At 41.1% G+C, this 26134-nt stretch overlaps 1 protein-coding gene across 2 annotated transcripts in view; it reads right to left on the reverse strand.

Moving 5' to 3' along the window:
• Positions 1–7062: 7062 nt before the first annotated feature.
• The window catches only part of LOC136678795 (protein EFR3 homolog A-like), a 40929-nt gene continuing 21857 nt past the window's right edge, over positions 7063–26134 (reverse strand). For both annotated transcript variants that reach the window (XM_066656934.1, XM_066656933.1), the window contains 16 exons: positions 22415–22493; positions 21444–21579; positions 18394–18561; positions 18047–18161; positions 17709–17760; positions 15542–15714; positions 14748–14823; positions 14410–14571; positions 13959–14090; positions 12592–12659; positions 12208–12335; positions 11074–11159; positions 10029–10077; positions 9792–9895; positions 8489–8538; positions 7063–8167 (listed from right to left, as the gene is read on the reverse strand). In XM_066656934.1, coding sequence (XP_066513031.1) covers positions 8062–8167; positions 8489–8538; positions 9792–9895; positions 10029–10077; positions 11074–11159; positions 12208–12335; positions 12592–12659; positions 13959–14090; positions 14410–14571; positions 14748–14823; positions 15542–15714; positions 17709–17760; positions 18047–18161; positions 18394–18561; positions 21444–21579; positions 22415–22493 — 1684 coding nt within the window. In that variant the 3' untranslated portion in view covers positions 7063–8061. The remainder of the gene's footprint in view (positions 8168–8488; positions 8539–9791; positions 9896–10028; positions 10078–11073; positions 11160–12207; positions 12336–12591; positions 12660–13958; positions 14091–14409; positions 14572–14747; positions 14824–15541; positions 15715–17708; positions 17761–18046; positions 18162–18393; positions 18562–21443; positions 21580–22414; positions 22494–26134) is intronic.

Below are 26134 nucleotides of genomic sequence, written 5' to 3' on the forward strand. Positions count from 1 at the left end.
GACACTGCCCCAGAGGTCTTTAAACACTCCAGCAGCACTGCTGTGTCTGATCCACTTGTACCAGCACAACACACACTGCATCAGTGGCACTGCAGTATTTCGATAGATCCAGGACTCTGTGGTGATTCCGTAATGTTTCTCAGCAGATGGCACAACTGATGTATGTAATAGGATGTGCTTAGAGTTATAACAAAATATCCTCAGTTTAGAAATAAACACAGATGAATAAATTCACACTGGAGGAGAGGTACGTATTTGAATATAAAACTTTTATTGAATTTGCTCTTGCTTCTTCAGTGTTGTGCACATTAAAGTGGTTGACCAGCTAAAAGTAGAGATACACTTGTTGTTAACTACGCGTTAGCAAATGCATCATGGCCACCTTGCGTATCCCGCGTCCATTTTATGGCATTGGATATGGACGTCCTCAGAAAACAAACACTATGCTTATGCAAGGTGCAGTACACGTTTAACAGTAGAGGGCAGTGCAGACAAAAACTATCACAATGTCGGAAAGTTTGAAGAAGGCTGTGTCAGAGCTAAATCTGCAATTATCCATGTCTTTCTCTTGGCTGCCCTCTAGTGGATGCCTCCAGTTAGAAGTGTTGCACACAGATGAGTGTGTGAACAGTTACGTTCATGACGCAGATGGTTGTCAATACAAACGCACGGCCAGACAACAAGTACATCTCTACCCTTACTGTGATTTGTTTGCATTTGGCTTGAGTTACAGCACTTCACTAATTTGAACAACATTTATAATGAAATGTGAATGACACATCGGTGCATGTTTACTAACACACACACACACACACACACACACACACACACACACAAAACCCAAAAAGCTAGCTACATATTTAAGTTATAGTTCCCTTGGTGGCAATAAACTGAAAAGAAAAACAACAAAAAATAACAAAAATAATCAATTCAGAACAAAAAGTGATTATATCTTTCAGGCAAATCTTAACTACGTCCTCCCAGCTGTGGTTTAAAAGATTTATTTTATAATGGTCAAAAAATAATAATAATTATAATAATAACAAAAGACAAGCATGCAAAAAAAAAAAAAAAGATTCTCTCAAACACACAAAAGCGCGCCCGCACACACACACACACACACACACACCACTGCATCGTCATTGAATGTGCATTACAGGTAAAAAAAACAGTGTCTACAGACAACACCTTCCCATTAAAGATCAAGACAAAAATATATATTGCACTATTCTTAACAAAATTGGTGGTTAATACAGGTATTTTTATAGAATTAAAGGTTTATATCTAATATTCCATTAAAGCAGAATAAAGCTATAGAGCAACATCAACTGAAATGCAGCAGATTTAGACAAAGGTCTAAAGGTTACAGAATGACTCTGAAGGTCATTTTCCATCTGGTTACCCTTTCGTTTAAGACTGTGACCCCAACAACTTATCAATCGATCAATAAACCAATCCTTCTAAAGGATTAGATCAATAACTGCGCATTGCTATAAACACTACACGTCCAAGAACTTTAGGACACCTACTACCAGTTGTTCTTGTGAAGGGCATTAGTCAGGTGTGTACTCCTCGCTGGTGCAGTAACAGTCTTTGTTTTTCTGGGAAGACTTTTTTACTAGATACTAGAACATTGCGGTGAGGGTTCAATGGCATTTAGCTGTGATAAGGGTCATAAAAGCCATTTGAAACTTTTCTAAATGTAGAACATCGAGCCCCATCGTTGCAGACACGCCGCTGAGGGGCTTTACACACCTGGAGACAACTGTTGGCTGTGGGCATGGTCAGGCACATCCCATTTCGTTTGATGTGTTTCTATGAAGACATCTAAGGCGTGTCGCTTGTCCACAAATTATTGGACATATAGTGTACGTTTCACTTCAGAACCATCCCATCAAAACCCACAATGCACAAAACCAGGACAGTGTGGCTCCAGACCAAAAATATCCTTAAGGCAAACGTAACTGCACCATTGTCTCCCAACAACACTCTATAACTTCACCTCGCATTCTCCTTTCGTTTTCAAACCTTCCTTTTCATCCATTTCACTGCCTTTCATGCATTCATTCATCTTCTGTAAGCACTTCATCCTGATCAACCAGACTCACACGTTTGGTTTCATGTGGGAGGAAACCGCAGCACCTGGAGGAAACCCATGCAGACACAGTAGGAACACTCGAAACTCTTGGTGAGGATAAACCCAGGAGCCTGAGACACTGGAGTTTTGTGGCAGCTTCAATACATGCAGCGCCAACGTGTCACACATTTTATTACTAAAAATAAAGCGATTCACTATGAAACTACACCTTTGCTCTTCGGCTCTGCTCTACACAATAATCTCAGCTGAACAAACTCATCCCAACCATCCATCCACGTCCACAGAGAAAGTGCCAAACAGGGATTCAATAAAGTCCTCATTGTCTTCCCCTAACTCACACACAACTGTTTCACTGAACGTTTCTTTTCCTGAACATTTAACACCAACAGGATTTTAAATTCAATAGTAAAAGTTGTGGCTGGTTTTATTAAAGTGGAAGGATCATAAAACATTGAAAACCAGATGTGAAACCAAACCAACTGTTATTGACCTCTACAGGCTCCGCCCACAAACACATTCTGTTGTAGCTCGTATTGCAACACACTCTGCACAACGCAAGACAATAGAGAGTATGCAGTGATGTCACTTTCCTGAGGAAAGGGAACGCGTGGCAAAAACTACTGACTGTGCTGAATATGCTCTTTAAAGGAACATTACGTAATGTTTTCCCCTTAAATATATATCTTCAAAATCATTGTGATGCTGCGCTGAGCTGTAACACTGAGAACAGAGCCTCTGTCTTTGCTACTTTGGGTTCAGCACTACAGGAACTGCATTATGTAAGTTTTGGAGGAGGGTAGGAAACAACCCACACCCCCCTCTACTTCCATACTGATTTCAGTACAGTGCTGTAAAAAGTAATTACACAAGGGGGAGCCCCAAAAGCAAAAAAAACAAAACAAAAAAACCTAGTGTTCTTTAAAAAAAAATGGCTCTCTGAGGGGTTTTCATCATGGGCACCCACGAGGGAGTCACAAGCACTCAAAATCCACTGGCATGCTTCAAGGATCCTTTGTATCATGAAAGGATTCACATGGTACGTGTATACGGTTCTATACAGCACCAAGAAAGGTTCTGCTACTGTTATGTTGTCAAGCTTCTAAAAATAGCAGAGAAAAAAATTGACATAGAACCATTTACAGTATATTTTCCATTAATCTGAAGAACACTGTACAACACAGAAAATCCTGGAAGCATGCTAATGGTTCTTTGAGTGTTGATGGTTCTGCACAGAACAACTATGATTACTGAAAGGTCCCAGGCTTGAATTAAAGGCAGTGATTCAGAACACTGCCCCTCAGTGTGGATCGATATCTGTGCAGGTAAAACATGTCGAGTCCCCACTGAAAATCTGAACAGCTACAGCACAGACGGGCAATTCTGACGGCACACGGCAGGTGTAAAAAACAGCTCTGAAAGCAGCTCTAGCTGAATTTATTTGTAAAGTCAGTCTCTAACAGCTTAACCTTTCACTTTTCTCCTTCACACTGAACGCTGCCACTGGGTCTTTCTCCCGCCAGCCATGACGTCACATGCATACCCTCTACACAGGTGAAGGTCACCTGACACAACAGAGTGGTGAGTTTGTGTTCTCCTCCAAGTGTGTTGCATGCTGCATTAGGGGCAGCGTAAAGGTGTGTCAATATTCCCTTCACAAATAATCACAAAACACACACATTTCTCAACAGAGGTGACACTTTCCTCATAAAACAGTCCCAAACCTTTAAAGTTGCTCTTAAAAGAAGAGCAACCTTTGCAAATGCTTCGAATACAGCAAACGAAAAACTTGAAAAACAAAAATAACAAAAAGCAGCACAGATTCTATACCGATATAAACAAACGTCTCATTTTCAAATCTATTGAGTAAAATAACTTAAAACCCCAGACAGCTCTGGAGGATTAGTACTGAGACATCATTTTAGACCACGTTGGAGAACATTTCATTACTAATTTCATATTAAAAAGCTTCTCCAAAAAACAATTCACTGTATGTCATTGTTCACAAGGCTGTATAAGACTTACATAAGCCTTTAACAATGTGATATAAACATCTACAAGTACTTACCCTCAAGGGTCAGTAGAACTTTTTAAATGTGTTATGTCGACTAAAGCTTGGTGAAATAAGCATTTACAGATGTTTGAGTTTCTTAACGTCAGTTATCATTGAGGGCTTTGTGGCCTGAGCCCCCAAAGGCTGGACAGAGGGGGCTCACTACAGCCTCATCACTGGCCATGCCCTGCCCTGGCTCAATAACTTCGACCTGGGACGAGGACGTGGATTGAGCTTTGGCTGAGACCATTTAACTCCTCTTTACTCCCTTTACTCTTAATCCTTTTTCCTCCTCAGAGTGGCCTGGCCATTGCCACACGTGTTTAATATCCTTATGATAGGACACCTACAGCAAAGTGTTCACACACTTCTATACACTATACACTCAAACACACACACACACACACACAGATATATAGGCATTATAGGTTTACAACAGCAAAAATAGAGTCAAAATCTAAAAAACTGATCAAGGCATACATTTACAGCACAGTATTCAAGCTTCTAACAGTCACAATATAAACTTCAACATTCTGCTTTTATTATATATATGTGTATTTATGATTTTATTGCGTAGCTAGAAGAGTTAACAGTTGCTAAGCAACTCCTGTTCATTACTATCTTTAGCTCAAGACTCTCAGACCCAAGAAAGTAAACCAAACGGCCAAAATATTGCACCCACTGACAGGAGAAGTGAATAACACTGAGTCTGGTTACAGTGGCATCTGCCGAGGAGTGGGATACATCAGGCAGTTTAAGTGCTGGATGCAGGAGAAAATAAGCAAATGTCAGGATCTGAGCCGCTTTGACAAGGACCAAACTGCTATGGTCATAACGTTACGGTCAGAGCATCTCCAAAATGGTGTTCCCAGTATATAATGGTTAGTGCGAACCAAAAGTGGTACAAGTAAGGACAGACCTGCAAGAGCCTCGCGGGAGCCCAAGGCTCACTAAGGCACAAGGCACTGAACACCAGCCCATCTGATCTCACAGAAGAGCTACTTCCATTTACCTGCTGAAAACACAGCTCGCTGCATATGAGGCTGCCCACCCATGATGTCCCTTCCATTCCCTCATGCATCAGTTGTCCCTCCTTAACATAGGTTGGTAGGTACTAACCATTCCATACAGGGAACACTTCATAAGACATGCCATTCTGGAAATGCTCTGACCATATCATAATGACCATCACAGTCTGCCCATTGTCAAAAGTGTCTTTCACCCATTAATCCTGCTTCCAACAAATCAACTTCAAAAACTAACGATTCACTTGCTGCGTAATATATCTGACCCCTTCACAGCGGCCACTGTAACCACATAATCAAGTCTATTCACTTCATTTCTCAGCGGAAATATGGAATCAAAATATACCCTATGAAATACCTATGTATCCTATGTACAGTACTGTGCAAAGACATTTGATTTCATTTCCAGTCGAACATAATGCCACCAGACTGTTCCAAATGAGGTGCACATCGGTCACATTAGCTAGCAGACACACAAGTGGGCTAGCACTTCATGTAGTGTGTACACCGGGTGGAGAGAGAGAGAGAGAGAGAGAGAGAGAGAGAGAGAGAGAGAGAGAGAGATATTCCTGGCATCCGTCTGAGACATCACCAGGGATCAAACTCGCCATCTCTGGTTTATAGCAGTGCACCACTCCGGGCCCCTTTTTTACCTTCGGTAATAGGACTTAAACACTGAAAGTGAGTCTCCTTAAAAAGGTAGGAAGCTGTTATAAAGATTGAAAATGAAAAATAAATTCTGGAATTTCTTTAGTTTTTTGTGATTTTTGGTTAAAACACTCCTTTTAATGACAATGGAATAAATGGTGTTTTTCCACAGTACTGTACATGAGCTATAATTCTGTGTGATTCTGATAACTTCGAGAAGGGTTTTACTGGTGACTTGATCACAACAATAATCATCTATTTCTTCTAAAACGTGCAAATCCAGCAAATAATCTCAAGAGTGATCAAATCAGAGGTGGGTCAGTATAACACCAATGGATTTGTACTGTCCTGAGTATTTACAAATGCTAATACTCTTCTTTTACTTAGAGTATATCTAGGGCTGGACGATACGGGCTGAATTTATATCGCGGTATATTTCCTAATTTTGGTTGATACGATATTATTCCAATATCGACGTGAACAGTATAAAATCCACTGGAAAACCTCCAAGAACAAACAAGAAACATGACATCACCCTCAAACATAAACCTACTGGCTTTGCCATCAATATTTTTAAACTAAATTTAAAACTGAGGGCAGTGAACAGATGACAGCGCCCTCTAATGACCATCCGTCATTATGATGGAAGATGTTGCAAATAATGTGTACTGGAGTACTGCAAATGTGTTTAAAAACCATATAATTGTTATTGAAACGTTTTATATTGCGATAAATATCGATACTGAAAAAATGTCCAGCCCTAAGTAAATCAGTACATTCTCCTCCATTTCCTGCATGTTCTGTGATGGTGTGTTGTTGCTCAGAGACTGTGACTGGGTCACATCACTGACTCTTGAGCTTCAGATTTTTATCTTGAACCAGATAATCCAGAAAAAAACAGAATGCTGAATGCAGTTCCTGTGCTGACAGACGATGGATATTCTGAGAAGTTCCACTCACCACAATCGCTCTGGACTTCAGGAGCTTACAGAGTTAAACAATTTGGAATTAAAGTTTGAGTGCAGTCAGTATTTTACAGAAACCTGACTTTCACTGGAGGATGGATTTAGACTCTACCCACCTCTGATACACTCCTCTTTATTAATGACCTCACAGAGTCTAGGTAATCGAGGCCTAGTTCAAGTGTCTTAGGACCTAAAATACAACATCAGGGATTTGCTGAGAGGGTTACAAAACGTGGCCAAATATTTCTGGACGCCTGCAATGAAAATCAATGGTGTTAATCAAAGGTGTTTCACTCCTCTGTACTGCAGTTACCAATGTGTCCACAAACCTTCGGCCAGTCAGCGGTAAAATGAACTCTGAATGAAACAGTACTGACCGGGGCAGCTGTGGCTCAAGTCTCTGGAAAAACACAGGGATTGTGGCAAATATTCACATAATTTAAGGGAAAGAAATGTGTGCAATTGAGGCTCAAAACAGCCTTACATTCAGAGAGAGAGAATGAGAGAGTGAGAGTGAGAGAGTGAGAGAGAGAGAGAGAGAGAGAGTGTACCAAGTCTCTTGATTCACATTAAGTTCTATTCAGAGCAACTGTGACTCATGTAAACGATATTATTAAGTGGAACCCAAGAATTTGTTGAGGCTATGATTCACAAAGAGACAGCAGGCTTCAAACGGAGCTCACACACACACACCACACACTCACAAACACACACACACACACCCTGACTGAGAGCTGGTATATGTCTGAACAGCTGATAAATCTAAAGTGGTGGTTAATGCTGAAATCTCTTAGAAAACCACAGATTTCTCCTAAAACAGCACAGGAAAATACTCTGAGAATGTGTGAAAAGCATTTTTAAACCAGTGAAAGGGTGACACAAGGGTGACACAAAATAAAAAAAAGAATGGTTTCTAAAGTCAAGAAGCTGGAGAAGCAGCAGCCGAAGTGATATTTTACCAAAAATCTCTCAAAACACTTAAACGGCAGTTTGATGTCTCAGTTAAATTGTAGACTATGTTTCGGAGGCCTATAGATCCTCTTTATGAACATATATTCAGTCTGAAAATTCAAGATGGACTGATATGCTTTAGGGGTGTAATGATACACTGGATTCAATATGATTCTCCATTCTGGGCTCATGCTGCGATCTCTGATTTTACTTCAGGTTTCAGAGCTGTGGTCTGCTGAAGTGTTAAAGTTAAAACTAAACTGAACTATGCAAGGAGTCAACTTAATTAAAGGTAAGTGGCTGTGATCAAGTACAGACTAAAAATCAGTAGACGCAGAGGTCGGGGAACTTCATCTCATAGACGGGTACAGACTGGTACTGGGTGTGGCCTGTTGCCACAGTAACGGTTCCAGAGGGGCTGGGGGGTGGGCTGTAAAGAAATTGACAGAAGAAGAAGCCAATCACATAACATTTAAAGTACAGGAGCATTTTAATATGAACACAGCACTATGGAAGATGCTGAAAAGTTAAAGGAGCAGTAAGTCATTTTTAGAGATTCAGTACAAAACATGCAGGAGACCCACTCAGACTATAATTTGGGTAATTCAGAGATCACAAGGCAATGTCAGTTCAGCCCAATAATTAATAATTACTTTCATAAATACTGTCCACTACTTTCTGGCAGTGACTTGTTGCTCCTTTAAACAGTAAAAAAGGCATTTTAAAACCAGCACACAAATATTAAACTCACCATATGGTGAGCTCAAAGATCTGCGCCAAACGATCATGCAGCAGGTTCGCCTAAAACAGACAGAAGGAGGAAGATATTTGTGTCAAACATCTGGAGGCTAACTGCATCGCTTTCTTTTATACAAATAAAACCTGTGGCCCTTGAGGAAGAATTTACAAAAACTGTTTCAACAAGAGACCTCACCTCTCATGAGCGCTGATATAAAATACACAGCAGCTTTAAATAAAGCACAAACATAGACTTACGGCACTTAAGTCTGGAGGCCGCAGTGGCCTGGAGGGGGGCAGCAGTGGCCTGGAGGTGAGGGATCCCCAGAGCTGGCAGGTGACTAAAGTGCCCTTGAGCAAGGCGCCTAACCCACAACTGCTCCCCTCTCAGATGTGTGTGCTCACTGCCCCCTAGTTTTCACTAGTGTGTGTAAATGTGTGTGTCACTGCACGGATTGGGTTAAATGCGGAGAACAAATTTCTCTGTGTGTGAGCACAGTGTCCAATAATATGACTCTGATTTTCACGTTAAAGTGCAATTTTTAGATATGGAAAAAAGTTTCAAAAAAGGAAAAAATATAATAAATATTAACAGTGTTTTTCACACCGAGTCTAAAGCTGACTGTGACGCTGCATCAGATTTTGAATTAGAACCTGTTCTAGTTTCTGTATTTTACAGATGTTTTAAAATCTGGTGACCAATGAGCGCCGTTGTCATGGTTACAGATTAAACAAATGAGCAGGAAAACAGCAGAGGAACAGCTAGTCTTGTTAGTAGCAGAACACAAAGCTTAAAACATAACTAACAAGCTGAGAACTAAAATGTGGAGGTTAATGAAAACACAGTCCCTAACTCCCACAGTGAGCTTCAGAAACACTGATGAACTCCCGTGTTGTTCTGGAGAATGGGGGGGATTCAGTGTGGCGTTTAGTTGCAGTGTTTAAAGTAAAATGATAAATTCATCACTGTTCCTACAGTAAACAAGTCCATTTATTCTTCCTCTTTCAGCGTATTCCCCTGATTTCAGAGCACTGAGAAACAATTGTACTCGGTGTGAAAAGGCCTTTACACCAAGTCACAAGCCAATGTGCAAGAAAATGTTTATATAAAAGCAATATCACACTTGAGGTTGCAGCGTTATTGAACATCAGCAGCGCTGGGTTCATCTTCCCTCAGCCGCATCACAGCTCTGCTGATATTCAGTAGGACAGCACCACTTTGAGTGTGATATCACTTAAAAGTGTCTAGGTTTTCACGAGAAGCACATGTACAACAAAACACACACACACACACACAGACACACAGACACACACACCTTAGACTCGCAGTGGGCAGCAATCTCTTCAAACGGAGCTTTCTGGAATTTCTCCATCACCTGCCGCCTCTTCTCTCTCTCCTGCTCCTCCAGACCGGTGGTGTCTGAGAGAGCAATGGAAAAGGGATAAAAATTATTATTATTAAATTATTATATTTACAAACATAGACATTCATAAACATACACACAAAATGAAAGATGCAGGTAAATAAAGCAAAATGGACATTTCAAACTCACCAATGGCCTTCTTTAGAGTCTCGAAGGTGATCTCTTCAGCCAGAGCTGACTAAAAAAATGTCATATTTGCAGTGAGTCAGACATTTACACTGAACAATGACATTTATATTCTGCATTTAGTCTGTTCTGAGTAAAAGATGAGATAAGAATAAAGTTATAAATCTGAAAAAAAAAATTAATAGAGGTGTAAATATTTTAAAACCTCTATTTTAATGCATCTTATTTATTTTGTCATCTGCCCCTGACAATCCACAGAGAACTGAAGCCCAGACACTGCCAGAAACCTCCCTCAGGGGAAGATGGCATTCCTCTGAGTTAGGTAACAGGAGGTGTGCAAGAGACCAGAGACTCTGCTTAGAGCTTGTAAATATGTAAACTCAAGTGGGCCATATTTTTATATTGTTGCTTGGAAGTAAAAAAGTGGTTACGATATGTTGTGTGTCTTTTCTCAGTTTAGGTCAGAAGTCCACTGTGATGGGCTAATCTCTAACTGGCAGCTGACAGCATCCAAAATCCACCCATTTTCTGCTCATTTAATCTAATTTCAAAATCTTTGGATGAACAAAGTTACATTCACAGAACACAGTGCTCCCTGCAGAAAGTAAAAGAGGCAGAAACTCAATATCTCTAAATGTTTTTGTAACTATAAATGAGCAAATGGCTGTGGTTTGAGTCGATCAGTTTTTCAGTATGTTACAAAAGCAGATATTGATTTTTATTTCCTCTAAAAGCACTGCTCTGTTAACTACTAAAGATAAATCCACAGAGAGGCACTTCTGAACTACTGAAAGTAATAGATCCATTCTGATCAAGCTCAGTTTGTTCACATATGTCCATAAACACATGCACTTACTTGTGATTAACTGAGATTATCTACACTGGGTGATGTGATTAATCACCCATAGTTTAAAAATAAAATCAGTAGACACCTCTAAAATAGAAATAAAATTAATAAAAACACAAAAGTATTGGTGCAATAAAATTCACTGAAGATAGACTTACAGAATAAGATTAAGTGTGTGTGTGTGTGTGTTTGTGTATTTACTTGGTCAGGTAAGCTGTTGGACAAAATGTCCACCTGGAGCGAGATAGTGTCCACAAAACTCTTCCTCCGAGTCAGACGGTCTTCATCTGTGGATGAAAAGTAAAGATGACATCATTTGTGAACAGGACTGGGCACTGATATTGACACACAGTGAACCGATATCTTCACTTTGATTCATGTGATATCAGAGCTGGGAGAGTGTTAGGTTTGTGTGCAGAATGAGAAGTAACTGCTAATAAAATGGTCAACTTAAATGAGACATATGCTCTATGGACAACACTCTAAAACAATGACTGTAGACAAACTCACCAGGCAATGGATCCAAACGAGGGCAACACAATTACAGCACATTTAATATCTTTTAGTTTTATTACAGAGCACAGAAATGCTTCATCACACAATCTACATCTAAGAGATCAGCAGACTGCAAGGAGCTAGAGGCTTTACAGCTGAAATAGGCTGCCAAAGTTAATGCTCCCTGTAAACAGTCTATAAAGCTGGTGTTCATTTTTCATCTTCCTATTAATCCTAATCAGCTGTAGAGGGGAACTCATTTCCTACACTCCTCCAAAAGTTAGTGCAGTTTCTACAGAGGTGGAGTCTAGAGGAGCAGCAGCAGAGACTCTATTCCCGATTACAGCTCAGTGGAAAACATCACAATGATTCAGAAACTGTAATTTATGGTAAAGTATTACATAGTGGCTCTTTAATATCTGACAAAATCTGCTGGAGAGATGGTGGAGAGTTTAAGTGGAGATCTGAATGAAGTCTCACACTGAGCTCATATTAGTGAGATCTTTAAGGCTGCTACAGGAGACACTTGGCCACTGTCGCTATGGTCAACACAGAGTGACTGCTAGGCAACAAAGGCTTCAGGTAACTAAGGGGCTGCTTGTATCAGATACTATAATAGCACTATAGAAACTATAAATGTGCTCACACACACACACTTTCTCCACTACATATACCTCTAGACGTCTGTTTGCATCTGTGTACAATCTTCCCTACTGTATAAAGCACTACATTGAGTTTAGACACACACAAAGAAAGAACAGAAGGCAGAGAGCTTAAAACATGACAAAGAATTTAAACAATAATCTGTGTGTGTGTGTGTGTGTGTGTGTGTGTGTGTACCTGTAACTTGTGGTACGTATAGTACTGTGAGCCTCTCCGTGTTGTACCCTGTTCCAGAGAGAGCTTCAGCGAGATCAGACGTCTGGAAATAGATCCCACTTTCCTCATTGTCCAAAGAGTCTGGAAAACTGAAAACACACACACACACACACACAAAATGAAGCACTATTTATAACATTAATTTCTGTAACCATTAATTAATCACAATACCCTCATTGATTTAACTTGACCCCAGAGGGTTTTAATGTGAAGCTCCATCAGTTTGTAGGCGTAGTTCTAGAAAGGAGCATTATTTGTTTATGAAATTATGGAAACATTTATAATTCATGTTCAGACAAGTGCACACATACTCGCATTCATTCACACATCTCCCTGCATACTCACACACACTTCTCTCGGAAGACGTGATCAGGAAGCAGGTAGGGAGCGTCCATATTCCTCAGATCTATCACCTACAGAGAGAAGAAGGGACGTCAGCTGGCTTTGATTTGTGTTTATGGTTCTCACTCGTGTACAATTACAGACACTCTGTCATTCAGTAGTCTGTCCAGACAACAATGAAGAGCCCTGGTTCGAAGCCCTCTACAGAGTCTAAATCTAAAAGGAAATAAACAGCACGTTCCTAGTTGAAGTTGAAGTCAAGTTGGAATCCAAACAGAACTTGTTTATGTTGCATGTTAATACTGAGGAGAATAAACAGAGTCCAGAGGAGAATAAACAGAGTCTAATCCTGCAGACTCGGCATCAGATTTGGAGAACATTGTATTTCTCACCCATGTCAACTCAACTCTTTGGCTCTTCCACTGCCCAAATCAAGCCCTGGTCCTGGAACCGGGTTCTTGTTAAGTCTCTGTGTGCTTACGGTTCCAGCCGAGCCGAGAAGGTACTAAATGTGAGGTGTAAACCCTGCAGAGTTCTGATTGGCCGGAGACCTGTCAATCACCACGAAACACAGAGCTCCAGCCCAAACTCACCGCTTGTAAAATCTTTGAAGTTACAGCAGCTTTCACATTCGTTTTTAATCCAACTCTCAGCAGCAGCTCGTAACATTCCCCCGAGGGTTTTTTGAATAAGTTCAAACGCTCCTTGGGTCGGTGTTTTAGGAAAATCTCCAGCGAAAGTGTGACATGGGACAAGGAAAACTGCTCTGTGAGAACTGAGGGCGGAGCCGTGTTCAGTACAAACGAGTAAACAGCACCTGACTTTACCGCCGTGTTGTTGTGGTTTTCATAGTCCGTGGAAAAACGACACGCTAAAAGCGAGTCGAGTCAAGCCCATGCAGTGGAAAAGCCCCATTAGAAAGCCCCCAAACACTGACTGTGGGATCTTGTTTCAGTGAATGTGCACATACAATAAAAAAGTATTCTCATATTTTTTCATAATACGAAAATCAGCAACTCCTTCAATAACCACATCACTGAATCCTCTCACATTTGACAAGGTACTGAGTCAAACTCAATTCTAACATGAAAACAGAACGCTTCAAAAACCAAATCAACCTGTCTCTGACAGATCTCAGACTAAATCAGCTTAATGATGCACAAACACAGAAGTCTGTTTCATAGAAAGAGTCATTTACAACATCGTTTACTTTAATAATAATTATAGAAAATCACAATACACAGAAAATCATGCAAAAACATGCAAAATGACTAAAAGGGCCCATGTATTTACATGTAATTGTAAAGTAATAAATAATATCTATGTCTGTGTGGTTGTGTGTGTGTGTGTGTGTGTGTGTGTGTGTATACCTTGCTGACATGCTGACAGAAAGCCGGGATGGCGATCATTTGGCTCAGAAAGTTGAAGTAAGCAGCCACTAGTGCCATGATTCCACATCGAATAAACATCGGCATGTTCTCCTCATTGGCCAAAGCCATGTCCTGCAGCCAATCACAGCAACAGAGCCAGAGAAGTGATTTACATATTGTCACTGTCCAATTAAAAACATGCATCATCAGGAGTGTGTTCCTCACTGCTGCAGTAACAGTCTCTTCTCTTCGTTTGTCAGCCTTATAGCACATAAACCTTTGTGAAAAGCAGCTGATTTTACTCGTTATTGGGGACGTCTATAAACCTTAAAATTATTGTGAGTTACAGGTCAACCCTAGTGTGAAGATCATCGTAGCAGGGAGAGAGAGTGTTCAGTGTGATGCTCACTTTTGGAAAAGCCGGCCCAGGTGTGTACAGGTGTGTGTTTACCTGAAGGGTGAGAGAGACGCGGATGAGGTCTATCACCACCTCCTCGTTGGCAAGTTCTATGGTGAGAAGAGCCAGAGCTGTGAAGAGAAGCTCAAAGTTCTTCTGGACGTTATCCTCCTCTTTACAGCCAAGATATATGTGTCTGTACAACAGCTGACCATGCTGCAGAGAGAGAGAGAGAGAGAGAGAGAGAGAGAGTGAGAGAGAGAGAAAAAGTTTTCATCAGAATTCTAGAACTTTGTTTCCATAGCAGCATTGGAGAGGAAGAATGAGCCAGAGTGTGTGTGTGTGTGTGTGTGTGTGTGTGTGAGAGAGAGAGAGGGAGTGTGTGTGTTTACCTTCTTCATGAAAAGGACGTCTTGTTTGGAAATCTTCTCTCTCTTTATCTTCAGTGCGGCTACATTAGGAATAATTCTGGATAAAAACAAGGACAGTGCCACTATAACCTTTTTTTCCCCCATTTTCGGACCTAATCTGAAAACACTAGCTTCACTTTGCATTTAATGATTAATGAACGGCGGTAACACTCCATACACTAAATGTAGGAACATGGCTATGAGGATTTGATGGCATTCTGTCATTATAATACACAGAAGTTATGTAAAATTCATTCATTCATTCATTATCTGTAACCGCTTATCCAGTTCAGGGTCGCGGTGGGTCCAGAGCCTACCTGGAATCATTGGGCGCAAGGTGGGAATACACCCTGGAGGGGGCGCCAGTCCTTCACAGGGCAACATAGACACACACACACATTCACTCACACACTCACCCCTACGGACAATTTTGTGTCGCCAATCCACCTACCAATGTGTGTTTTTGGACTGTAGGAGGAAACCGGAGCACCCGGAGGAAACCCACGCGGACACGGGGAGAACACACCAACTCCTCACAGACAGTCACCCGAAGCGGGAATCGAACCCACAACCTCCAGGCCCCTGGAGCTGTGTGACTACGACACTACCTGCTGCGCCACCATGCTGCCCGTTATGTAAAATCCATTTTAAAAATAACAAAAATCGTTTTCCACATCCACTCTCCTGAAAATTCATAGTTTGGAAATTTAAAAAGTTTTGATCCGACATCAAAGACACGTGAGCACACAGATTAACAAAATTAGAGGAAGACGTACCGGATGCCGCGGAGTTTGGCACGGTTGTCATGGCGATCAATGATGTTGTGCAAGATCTCGAGGACGAGCTGCCGGAGCTCACTGTCCTCCATCAGAGAGATGGAGCAGAGCGGCTCCAAAAATGTTGCTGGCAAACCTGCACTCATCGTCTTAGACTTGAAGCCAGACGTCACCTGTGGACACACACACACACATGACAAATCCAAATGTTTGTAGACACCAAGTCTATAGTATCAAGAAAATGAAGGGCATAAAGTAAAAGAAAGAGATCCAACAAAATTAAATATATAATTGAAATTCTCATTCACTTTATGTCCAAAAGTTTGTAGACACCTCTTATAATGAGTGAACTCTGCCCCTATTTTAAGGTGAAGACCAAAGCATTCTTTTGTGCACATACAGTGTGTTTAGTCTATAGAAAACAGTCAACTCTGGAGCAGCTGCTCATGAGCCTAAGGTGATATAACAATGTAAAGCCCTCCAGCAATTGATTCTGAAGCAGAGGAACTGTGTTCTCTGGAGCGCCTCTGGGACAAGCTGAAGCGTTTGTGATCCAGAGCGAAAATCCGTACTGCACATTACTAACCTTTATGTGGCCGAATGCCATCAAACCGTCACAGCAAAAAGGAAATAATCCCTGATGAGTTCTAATGGCTCCCCAGGTGTCCACAAACTCGTTACTAACTGTTGTGCTGATTAGCCCGTTCTTAATTATTAACCTTTTCCTTTTTAGATGATAAGCCATTCAGTAACACACAAACACACACTGTAAATACACACTATGGCATGTCAATACAGAGAGGAGAAAAAATAAAAGCAGAATGATCTGTAATCACTCCGTAACTAATCTCCAGAGCAGGACATGCAAATGAGGCTTGGTTGGCAGAAAACAATTAACATGCCTCGTCTCCATGGCGACTGACGACTAAATCAGGGCACCTAAACGAGCTAATTACTGTTCCTCCAGTTCTTTAAGCAGAGCTTCATTACTGACTGTTTAAGGCGGCAGGCAAAGCAGAACTGCAAAAACACAATTACAGAAAAAAAACAATGGGAGAAACACACTTTTTTTCCCCCCACACACAATGTGCAGCAGAAGTATTCTCTAAACATATCCATAAATACTATTAGACTAGGATTAACCCTTCCCTAACCCTACTAACCCTTGCCTTACCCTAACTCTAACCCAATCTAACCTTGACTTCATGGCATGGTATAAAGATTATTTTTTTCTTTCTTAGGGTGCAACAGGCAGTGTCTCTGTCACAGCTGCAGGGTCCTGGAGGTTGTGGGTTCGTGTCCTGCTCCAGGTGACTGTCTGTGAGGAGTGTGGTGTGTTCTCCCTGTGTCTGCGTGAGTTTCCTCCAGGTGACTGTCTGTGAAGAGTGTGGTGTGTTCTCCCTGTGTCTGCGTGGGTTTCCTCCGGGTGACTGTCTATGAGGAGTGTGGCGTGTTCTCCCTGTGTCTGTGTAGGTGTGAGTAAATGTGTGAGTGTGTGTCGCCCTGTGACAGAATAGCGCCCCCTCCAGGGTGTGTTCTCGCCTTGTACCCAGTGATTCCGGATAGGCTCCGGACCCACTGCCGCCCTGAACTGGATAAGGGTTACAGACAATGAATGTTTCCAAATTATGTCCAAAAATCATATAATTAAAATTTAGAAATTAATATACAATACTTTGTAATGTGCGAAAATGTCATTTTAACCTTAAACTCAAATAGAATCTGTCAAGATGCTCCTGGAAAGTTGGAAAAACAAACTAAGTTACACACACACACAAACTGGTGAGTATGTGGCACTCTAGCTTGTTAACTGACAGGTTTTTGCTCTTCAGACTGAGACCCAGCTGCAGCTGCAACACACACACACACACACACACACACACACACACACACGGCGGGTGGCTATAATGTCAGAGATTCAATGCCAGCAGTCCACACCTGCGTCTCTTTCGTCTCCCCAAGCCCAGACACACAATCAGAGGACCAAGCAGACATTACAAGCCAATCTCAGAGCTAAGCCGTCACACCTATAACAGCATAATTAATGTATGGCATATACGTGATGCATCAATCCCAGCGCTTAAATCAGCAGTCAGCAGTAAAGAGAGTGACATAGAGCAAGAGGGAGAGAGACACATAGAAAGAGAAGTAAGTGAAGCATTCATACCATAATCAGAGAACTGAGGAGCATCATCTGAATCCGCTTAGTTCCCTGGTGTCTGAGAGAGAGAAGACACAGAGGAAAAAGAAGGGAAGGAAAACACAGAGAGAGAAAGAGAGAGAGAGAGAGAAAGAAAGAAAGAAAAGTGAAACAAAAGCAACAAAGAGAGGAAATTAAATGGACCAAATAGAAAGCAAGAGAAAAGAAAAACAGAAAGAGAGAAGAGTAAAGAAAGGTGCAGAAAAGAGAGAGAGATAGAATGAGTGGTAAATACCCAATGACACTTGCAAATTCACTTTAAATATTAATTTAAAAGAAAACTCTGAAAGGAAACCACCCCATACCCAATTTTGACTGTGTCCAGCGTGTGGCATGGGGTTCCGTAAACGGGAACCTTCCCCATAATAAACATCATCACTTCAGCACGCTGATAATCTGGGAGATTCCCTCCAAAGAACCCTGTAAAGACACAGACACACACACACACACACACACACAGATAGACACACAAAGAAAAACACAACCTGAGCATAAAATCATTAGAGGCAGCTTCTCAAAAAGATTTCAATAAATGTCCTAAAACCAATCTATCCTGATTTGTTCACAGGTCTGATCTACACTGGTGTTAAATGTCAGGGTTCAAAGTAAACGTGTTTGGCTGATTGCTTAATTGATAAATTGATGAACTAACCAATGGTCTGGATGATGGCGTTTTGGACGATCCGCTCCTCGTTTTCTTTTCCACGATTAGATGAAAGGCTTGTGCCAGAATTCCTCCGGGAACCTTCACCGAGCTCAAAATCCACACTCATCCGCAGGTGCTTCAGCAGTGTGTCAAATACCTCCAAAACAGTGGGGCCTAAATATACACACACACACACAAACACACATATAACACCTGGAACTGCTGCTATCATAATAAAACCTCGTATGCCCAAAATGGTAACGTTACAGGAGATGGATATTCCTAAGATCTCCCAAAAGTGGAGCTGAAGATAAAAACCAGGACCTAAACCCACCACTGCCCTCTCCCTAAACCTGAGCCCAGAAAACAAATCCACTGCCCTCTGTGTCCATTCCTCCACTGGGTGAAGAACAACTCGAAACTATGGGTCTGAAAGGACACGGAGGCAGAAAGACACCCCCACAGAGAAAAGGAAACTGACACAAAAGAAAAACTTATGCAGATAAAGCACAGAGCTGAGCAAGAGAAATAAACACTTTCTTGACATGTTACCAATTTGGAGATACAAGGCTTTGGTCAGATGTCACTCGGACTAAAGGAAAGTGGCTTAATCTAGGTGTAGTTACTATGCTGCACAGCTAGATGGAGACATTGGCAACTACAGAGAAAACAGAGCTATCTTCAACCAAATGTATTTTGTCCAAATCGGGACGCTTTGTGACCTCCAGTCTACCGTGGCACATTGAGGCCATTAACTGTCAACGTTCAGCTGAGATGTTTCCAAAAATGTATAAAATGTCGTCACTTACATTTAAAGAATCCCCACCCAGATTCCCAAAAGCTTTAAAGTAAACTGAAGAGAGGATGTTTACTGTTTTGCTCACTCCACCATTGAAAGGTTGGTTGGTGGTTCAGAACTTGGGGTCTGAACTTTAAACACTGCATGTTCAAATAGATGTAGACAGTAGGGGTATAGGGCGATAAGGCCCTAAAATAACACCATGATATTTCAGGGTATTTTGGTGATAACGATATTCTTGCCGATATGAAGAAGAACAAATTACTGCAACAAAATTAATATGTTTATTAAATTTAATATATTTAATATATTTAACATATATTTTACTGCAAATGTAACAGTTTCAAGAATTCAGAAGCGGTGACCAAAATAAATCTGTAAACATTTGCTTACTTTGAAAAAAAAAAGGTAGCGTATAAATCTACCACACAACCATTCATTTTTGTTGCAGTAATCTGTTCTTGAAGTTAATAAAAGTATTTTTCAGTGTTTGTTCGTAATGCCAAGAACATCGTTATCACCAAAATAGCCTGATTAATAACCTTCAGTTCAGGAGAAATGTTGGATTAGCAGGGCTTCCACATATTTTTAGCCGTGTAGTGCACGCTACAAAAAGGATATGGAACTGTGTCTGCGTGAATATGAATGAGACAAAAGCTTTGGAAACATTTTATCGGAGAAATAAAAGAACGCCATTATCGCTAACCTTTGAGACGAGAAATTCAATAATAAATCACAGGCCCCCTATTGGGTTACACACACACACACACAAAATAGGGTCATGAGTTGTTCAATTTACCTCTTCAAAGCTGAGAAATAAAGGCCTTGGGAGACAAAGCTCTCATTGTTTTCCCCTTCATTTTATTTAAATACAGGCCTTTGATCTTGGTAATTAGCACAGTGCTACACCAGACAAAACAATTCAAACATTTTTTGGACAAAAAGCATCGACGCCACTTTTGCTCTAATGATTACAGAGCGGGGAAAAGAAGGCAGAGCCTTGAACTAATCAAACAGCAAATCAATACAAAGCACAAACTGAAATCGACACTTACATAATCTCAAAAAAACATGCTGGAGGTTTCAGCTCGGCTGGGATTGGATTTTATCATTGTGACAAAACTCTAGTCTGCGATACGTTCAATGGGCCTAAACATTGCAAGGGGTTTGCATTTGGACTGGACTAAAATTACCAGGGTAGTGTTGTGTTTGGTGTAAATCATGGAGATATGTATTTAGTTGGCAACAAAGTCAAAAGTATAGGACAGTGTTTGGTAAAAAACTTCGAGGTGTGTTTCCAGACAGGACTAAAATCACAAGAGAAGCTCCAGTGAGAGTAATTCAGCTTGAAATGTCAGAGTCAGAGTAAACAAATCAACATGTTTAACTTCTCTGAGCGGGTCCCTGATATGCCACGAGGTGAAGAAATACTGCAGGAAACAGTGGTGAGAAACCTTTTAAAAATTACTTAACATTTATTAATTTAATGTTTATTTACTTTAAAAACAAACTGACATTTGCCTGGAGAAGCAGGGAGGTGTGTATTTAGGGAAGAAAATAACAGAGGAGCAACTAACTGTTGAAAAGGAAATTAATTTAGAACCCAATTAAACGTAATCTGATCCCAGCAGAGCTAACAATGTTTCATCTGTGGAACCTAACCAACCACAGACTGGGTGGAGAACATGGAGGATTGACAAATGTGTAACTATTCTGACTTTTAGGAGCTGTTAGACCTGAGACACAAATGTGGAGAGAGAACAAGATAAAGAGAAAAGAGAGAGAGAGAAAGGAAGGGTGCAGAGAAATTGAGAAAAAGACAGAAAAGGAAGAGAGGCAAAGAAACAGACACAAGCATAAAATGAAAGCAAGAAAGAGAAAAGAGAAAAAAAGAAAGAATAAAGACAAAGAAAACAAAAGAACATTCAGCAGCAGAGAGAGATTAAAAAAGTTATTTTTAAAATGTCTATTTTATAATGTGCAATTATTTGTCATTTTACAACGTACAAGTACATGTGTCTTCTGCATTTAACCCCTCAAGGGACCTTCAGCCGTGGATTGAGGAGGAGGACAATCCTGTTCCTTCACTCCCACAGCCCCCAATTTTCCTGCCACTTGTGAGAATCGAACCAACGACCTTTCAGTCCACGGCTGCCCATTTATTTATGATTATGATTAGGAAAAACACCCACAAACAATAAAGCAACCACACACTCGGACCACACACACGCTAACAGACATACACAGACGCACTTACCGACCGAGCCCTTGGCTGCTATGGCGACCGTTTCCAATAGCACCTGCACGATACCTGCTCGAACACGAGGTGTGTTTTTACTGTGAGTGTCCAAGTGATTTAACACCTGCTGGATCACATGGTGAGAATGTTGGGCCTGGAACATATACACAGACACACTCCTTTACATTCCCTCTCAGAACACATACACAGTTCTACATAGTACCTTAAATGTCCAAATATTTGTAGACATATGACACATTCTCATGAGGTGGTCTTCATGCTCAGTGCTAAGAGAGTGGTATAAAGGCTGCAGAATGTGACTGTGGAGCAGTGGAACTGTGTTCTCAGGAGAGACAGAGTGGTGTTAGCAAGTAGTCCTCCAACACCAAGTCCTCGTGTGCTGAATTATCAGATGTCCACAAACACACAACCATGTAGTTAGTGCTTGACGAAATATATCATGATATATTTCTTAATTTCGGTTGATACGATATAAAAAGCCACAGAAAAACTGCCAAGAAATGAATGTAACACGACATCACCCTCCAACAACAGCCTCTGGGCTGATATTTTAAAACTGAATTAAAAATTAGTTTACAAAAACATTACAAAATTCCAACAGCACCCTCTAATGACCATCAGTCAGTGACAGACACTGTAAATAATGTGCACTGAAATACTGAAAATGTGTTTAAAAATCATATCATTGTTATAGAAACACTTTATATTGCAATATATATTGTGGTATTGAATTATTGTCCAGCCTTAGATGTAGTATTCCTCTCTCTCTTTCTCTCTCTCTCTGTCTCTTACAAACCCCTTTAAACACCTTTTGTAGATGTGAATCGATTCTCTCTTATCTTTAATAGGAGCTGCTGAACACCTGGGATCAGCTAACAAGAAAATCAAAGGAAAGAGGAGGAGGAGTAAAAGAGAGAGCGGGAGAGAGAGAGAGAGAGAGAGAGAGAGAGAGAGTGAGAGTGTCTTGCCTGTATTGAGTACATTATGATCCTGAAGCAGGACACTGCAAATTCATTTGGATCCCAGAGACGATGATTATCCAGATGTCTGAGAAAGAGAGAGAGAGAAACAATTATTACAAACAAAAATACTACCAAATGAAAAATCTACTATATATTTATTTAAAATATGTATCTGTTGTTTTGAGGTCCTCTGACCATATGGGAATTTATAAGCTTATTTTATGCAAATCATTTCATATGTATATTTGCATGACCTTTAGCATTGACTGAGCTTCATCCTTTCACTCTCAATATTAAGTTGATATTTTAGAAGCGTTCTGCTTCATTTTCACATTAAAAAGGTAACTCTGTGCCCAAATCTTAGAAGCTTCCAACCTGTGATGACAGCAATAAGTATTATTTAACTACTTTTAAAATAAAATGTTTTAAAATGAGACCATTGTGCAAGAAATGAACACAATAGAAATTAGACGAATTAAAACTGTCTGACCTTATTTTAGCCTCTAAACCCAAGATGCAGTAGGTGCTTTTTCACTCTAGTTTTATTTCCCCTGTCAGAACTACATTTCCCACAAGCCCCTCTTCTCTTCTCTTACTCCACTTTGTCATCCTTATCTCCTCCTTTCCTTTTTTAGCTACCATCCTCTCATTTCGTTCTCCTTTTCTCTTCCCTCGCTCCTGACTGTCGCCATGGTGACGTCAATCTCTCTCACTCTCTCCATCCCCCACCCCTCCTTTAGTCTGAGCTATTTTTAGAATGCCTGGAAGTGCCTCCACAATCTCCTCTCCTTCTAAAGCTCTCCCTCACATACACACACACACCATCAGCTTTATTTCACATCACAGACACAGATCTCTCCCCTGAAGCTTAAACCCATTTTCTTTGCATACACTTCAAAAAAAACATCCACACACTCTCAAACACACACACACACACTTCAGCCAGACTACAATTAAAGCCTTTTCACATGCAGAAAATGTGAAGATGTTAACTAATCAACACACACAGTTAGCATAAAATAAGGTAGGAATATTACTTTTCAATGTGTGTGTGTGTGTATGTGTGATAAAACACCTGAAAATGAAGCTTTGATATTACCCTCTCACACTCCAGCTCATCCCTAATTGGCCGCTGACCGAGACGAGACAAAAGCGTCTCATTAGTGAGCCCCGAGAGCACAAACACAGTGCATTAGTCTCAGCTGTTTGTGTGTGTGTGTGTGTGTGTGTGTGTGTGTGTCAAAGTTGAGCGCTAACAAAGCCCAAAGAGGATAGAGTCAGCTAGGACGGACACACACACACACCAGTATACATTTGATCTATAATCTTAAACCAATACAATCTTATCTATATTGTTCTGCCCCATTTTTAGTCATTAGAGAGTAAAGACACTGGTGCTCAACAGGTTTAGAAGAGAACACTAAGGCCCCGTCCACAAGGATAAAATTTTATTTAAAAGCTGACATATTATTTTTGACAATATTCCCATCCAGAGGAATACGAAAACGGCTGCATTCTCACGCCAGTCCAGTAGGGGACAATAGAACCTCTTACAGAGAGAAATCAAAACACCACGAAGCCTGAGAGAGAATTAACTGAGGTTTAATTCTGAATCACTCCATCCTCCCTCTGTAGTGCACTACACACTTCCTGAAACGACTGAATCAAGATCTTAACAGTGCAGTATATATTTCTAACACACATCATTTCTATTTATTCATCTGTGTGAATCTGAACTCTAGTGCTGTCTGTGTGTGTACAGTGTAGTTTATGACTGATGTAGTTCACTGTAGAGGAAGTGAGGAGCTGTGTGTGTACAGTGCAGTTTATGACTGATGTAGTTCACTGTAGAGGAAGTGAGGAGCTGTGTGTATACAGTGTAGTTTATGACTGATGTAGTTCACTGTAGAGGGAGGGAGAAGCTGTGTGTGTACAGTGAATTTTATGACTGATGAAGTTCACTGTAGAGGGAGTGAGGAGCTGTGTGTGTACAGTGTAGTTTATGACTGATGTAGTTCACTGTAGAGGGAGTGAGGAGCTGTGTGTGTACAGTGTATTTTATGACTGATGTAGTTCACTGTAGAGGGAGGGAGGAGCTGTGTGTGTACAGTGTAGTTTATGACTGATGTAGTTCACTGTAGAGGGAGTGAGGAGCTGTGTGTGTACAGTGTAGTTTATGACTGATGTAGTTCACTGTAGAGGGAGGGAGGAGCTGTGTGTGTACAGTGTAGTTTATGACTGATGTAGTTCACTGTAGAGGGAGTGAGGAGCTGTGTGTGTACAGTGTAGTTTATGACTGCTGTAGTTCACTGTAGGGGGAGTGAGGAGATGTATGTGTACAGTGTAGTTTATGACTGATGTAGTTCACTGTAGAGGGAGTGAGGAGCTGTGTGTGTACAGTGTAGTGTATGACTGATGTAGTTCACTGTAGAGGGAGGGAGGAGCTGTGTGTGTATAGTGTAGTTTATGACTGATGTAGTTCACTGTAGAGGGAGCGAGGAGCTGTGTGTGTACGGTGTAGTTTATGACTGATGTAGTTCACTGTAGAGGGAGCGAGGAGCTGTGTGTGTACGGTGTAGTTTATGACTGATGTAGTTCACTGTAGAGGGAGCGAGGAGCTGTGTGTGTACGGTGTAGTTTATGACTGATGTAGTTCACTGTAGAGGGAGCGAGGAGCTGTGTGTGTACAGTGTATTTTATGACTGATGAAGTTCACTGTAGAGGGAGCGAGGAGCTGTGTGTGTACAGTGTAGTTTATGACTGATGTAGTTCACTGTAGAGGGAGTGAGGAGCTGTGTGTGTACAGTGTAGTTTATGACTGATGTAGTTCACTGTAGAGGAAGTGAGGAGCTGTGTGTGTACAGTGTAGTTTATGACTGATGTAGTTCACTGTAGAGGAAGTGAGGAGCTGTGTGTGTACAGTGTATTTTATGACTGATGTAGTTCACTGTAGAGGGAGGGAGGAGCTGTGTGTGTACAGTGTAGTTTATGACTGATGTAGTTCACTGTAGAGGGAGTGAGGAGCTGTGTGTGTACAGTGTAGTTTATGACTGATGTAGTTCACTGTAGAGGGAGGGAGGAGCTGTGTGTGTACAGTGTAGTTTATGACTGATGTAGTTCACTGTAGAGGGAGTGAGGAGCTGTGTGTGTACAGTGTAGTTTATGACTGCTGTAGTTCACTGTAGGGGGAGTGAGGAGATGTGTGTGTACAGTGTAGTTTATGACTGATGTAGTTCACTGTAGAGGGAGTGAGGAGCTGTGTGTGTACAGTGTAGTGTATGACTGATGTAGTTCACTGTAGAGGGAGGGAGGAGCTGTGTGTGTATAGTGTAGTTTATGACTGATGTAGTTCACTGTAGAGGGAGCGAGGAGCTGTGTGTGTACGGTGTAGTTTATGACTGATGTAGTTCACTGTAGAGGGAGTGAGGAGCTGTGTGTGTACGGTGTAGTTTATGACTGATGTAGTTCACTGTAGAGGGAGCGAGGAGCTGTGTGTGTACGGTGTAGTTTATGACTGATGTAGTTCACTGTAGAGGGAGTGAGGAGCTGTGTGTGTATAGTGTAGTTTATGACTGATGTAGTTCACTGTAGAGGGAGTGAGGAGCTGTGTGTGTACAGTGTAGTTTATGACTGATGTAGTTCACTGTAGAGGGAGTGAGGAGCTGTGTGTGTACAGTGTAGTTTATGACTGATGTAGTTCACTGTAGAGGAAGTGAGGAGCTGTGT

The sequence above is a fragment of the Hoplias malabaricus genome, chromosome Y, assembly GCF_029633855.1.
Source record: "Hoplias malabaricus isolate fHopMal1 chromosome Y, fHopMal1.hap1, whole genome shotgun sequence".
In the NCBI taxonomy this organism is placed as follows: Eukaryota; Metazoa; Chordata; class Actinopteri; order Characiformes; family Erythrinidae; genus Hoplias; species Hoplias malabaricus.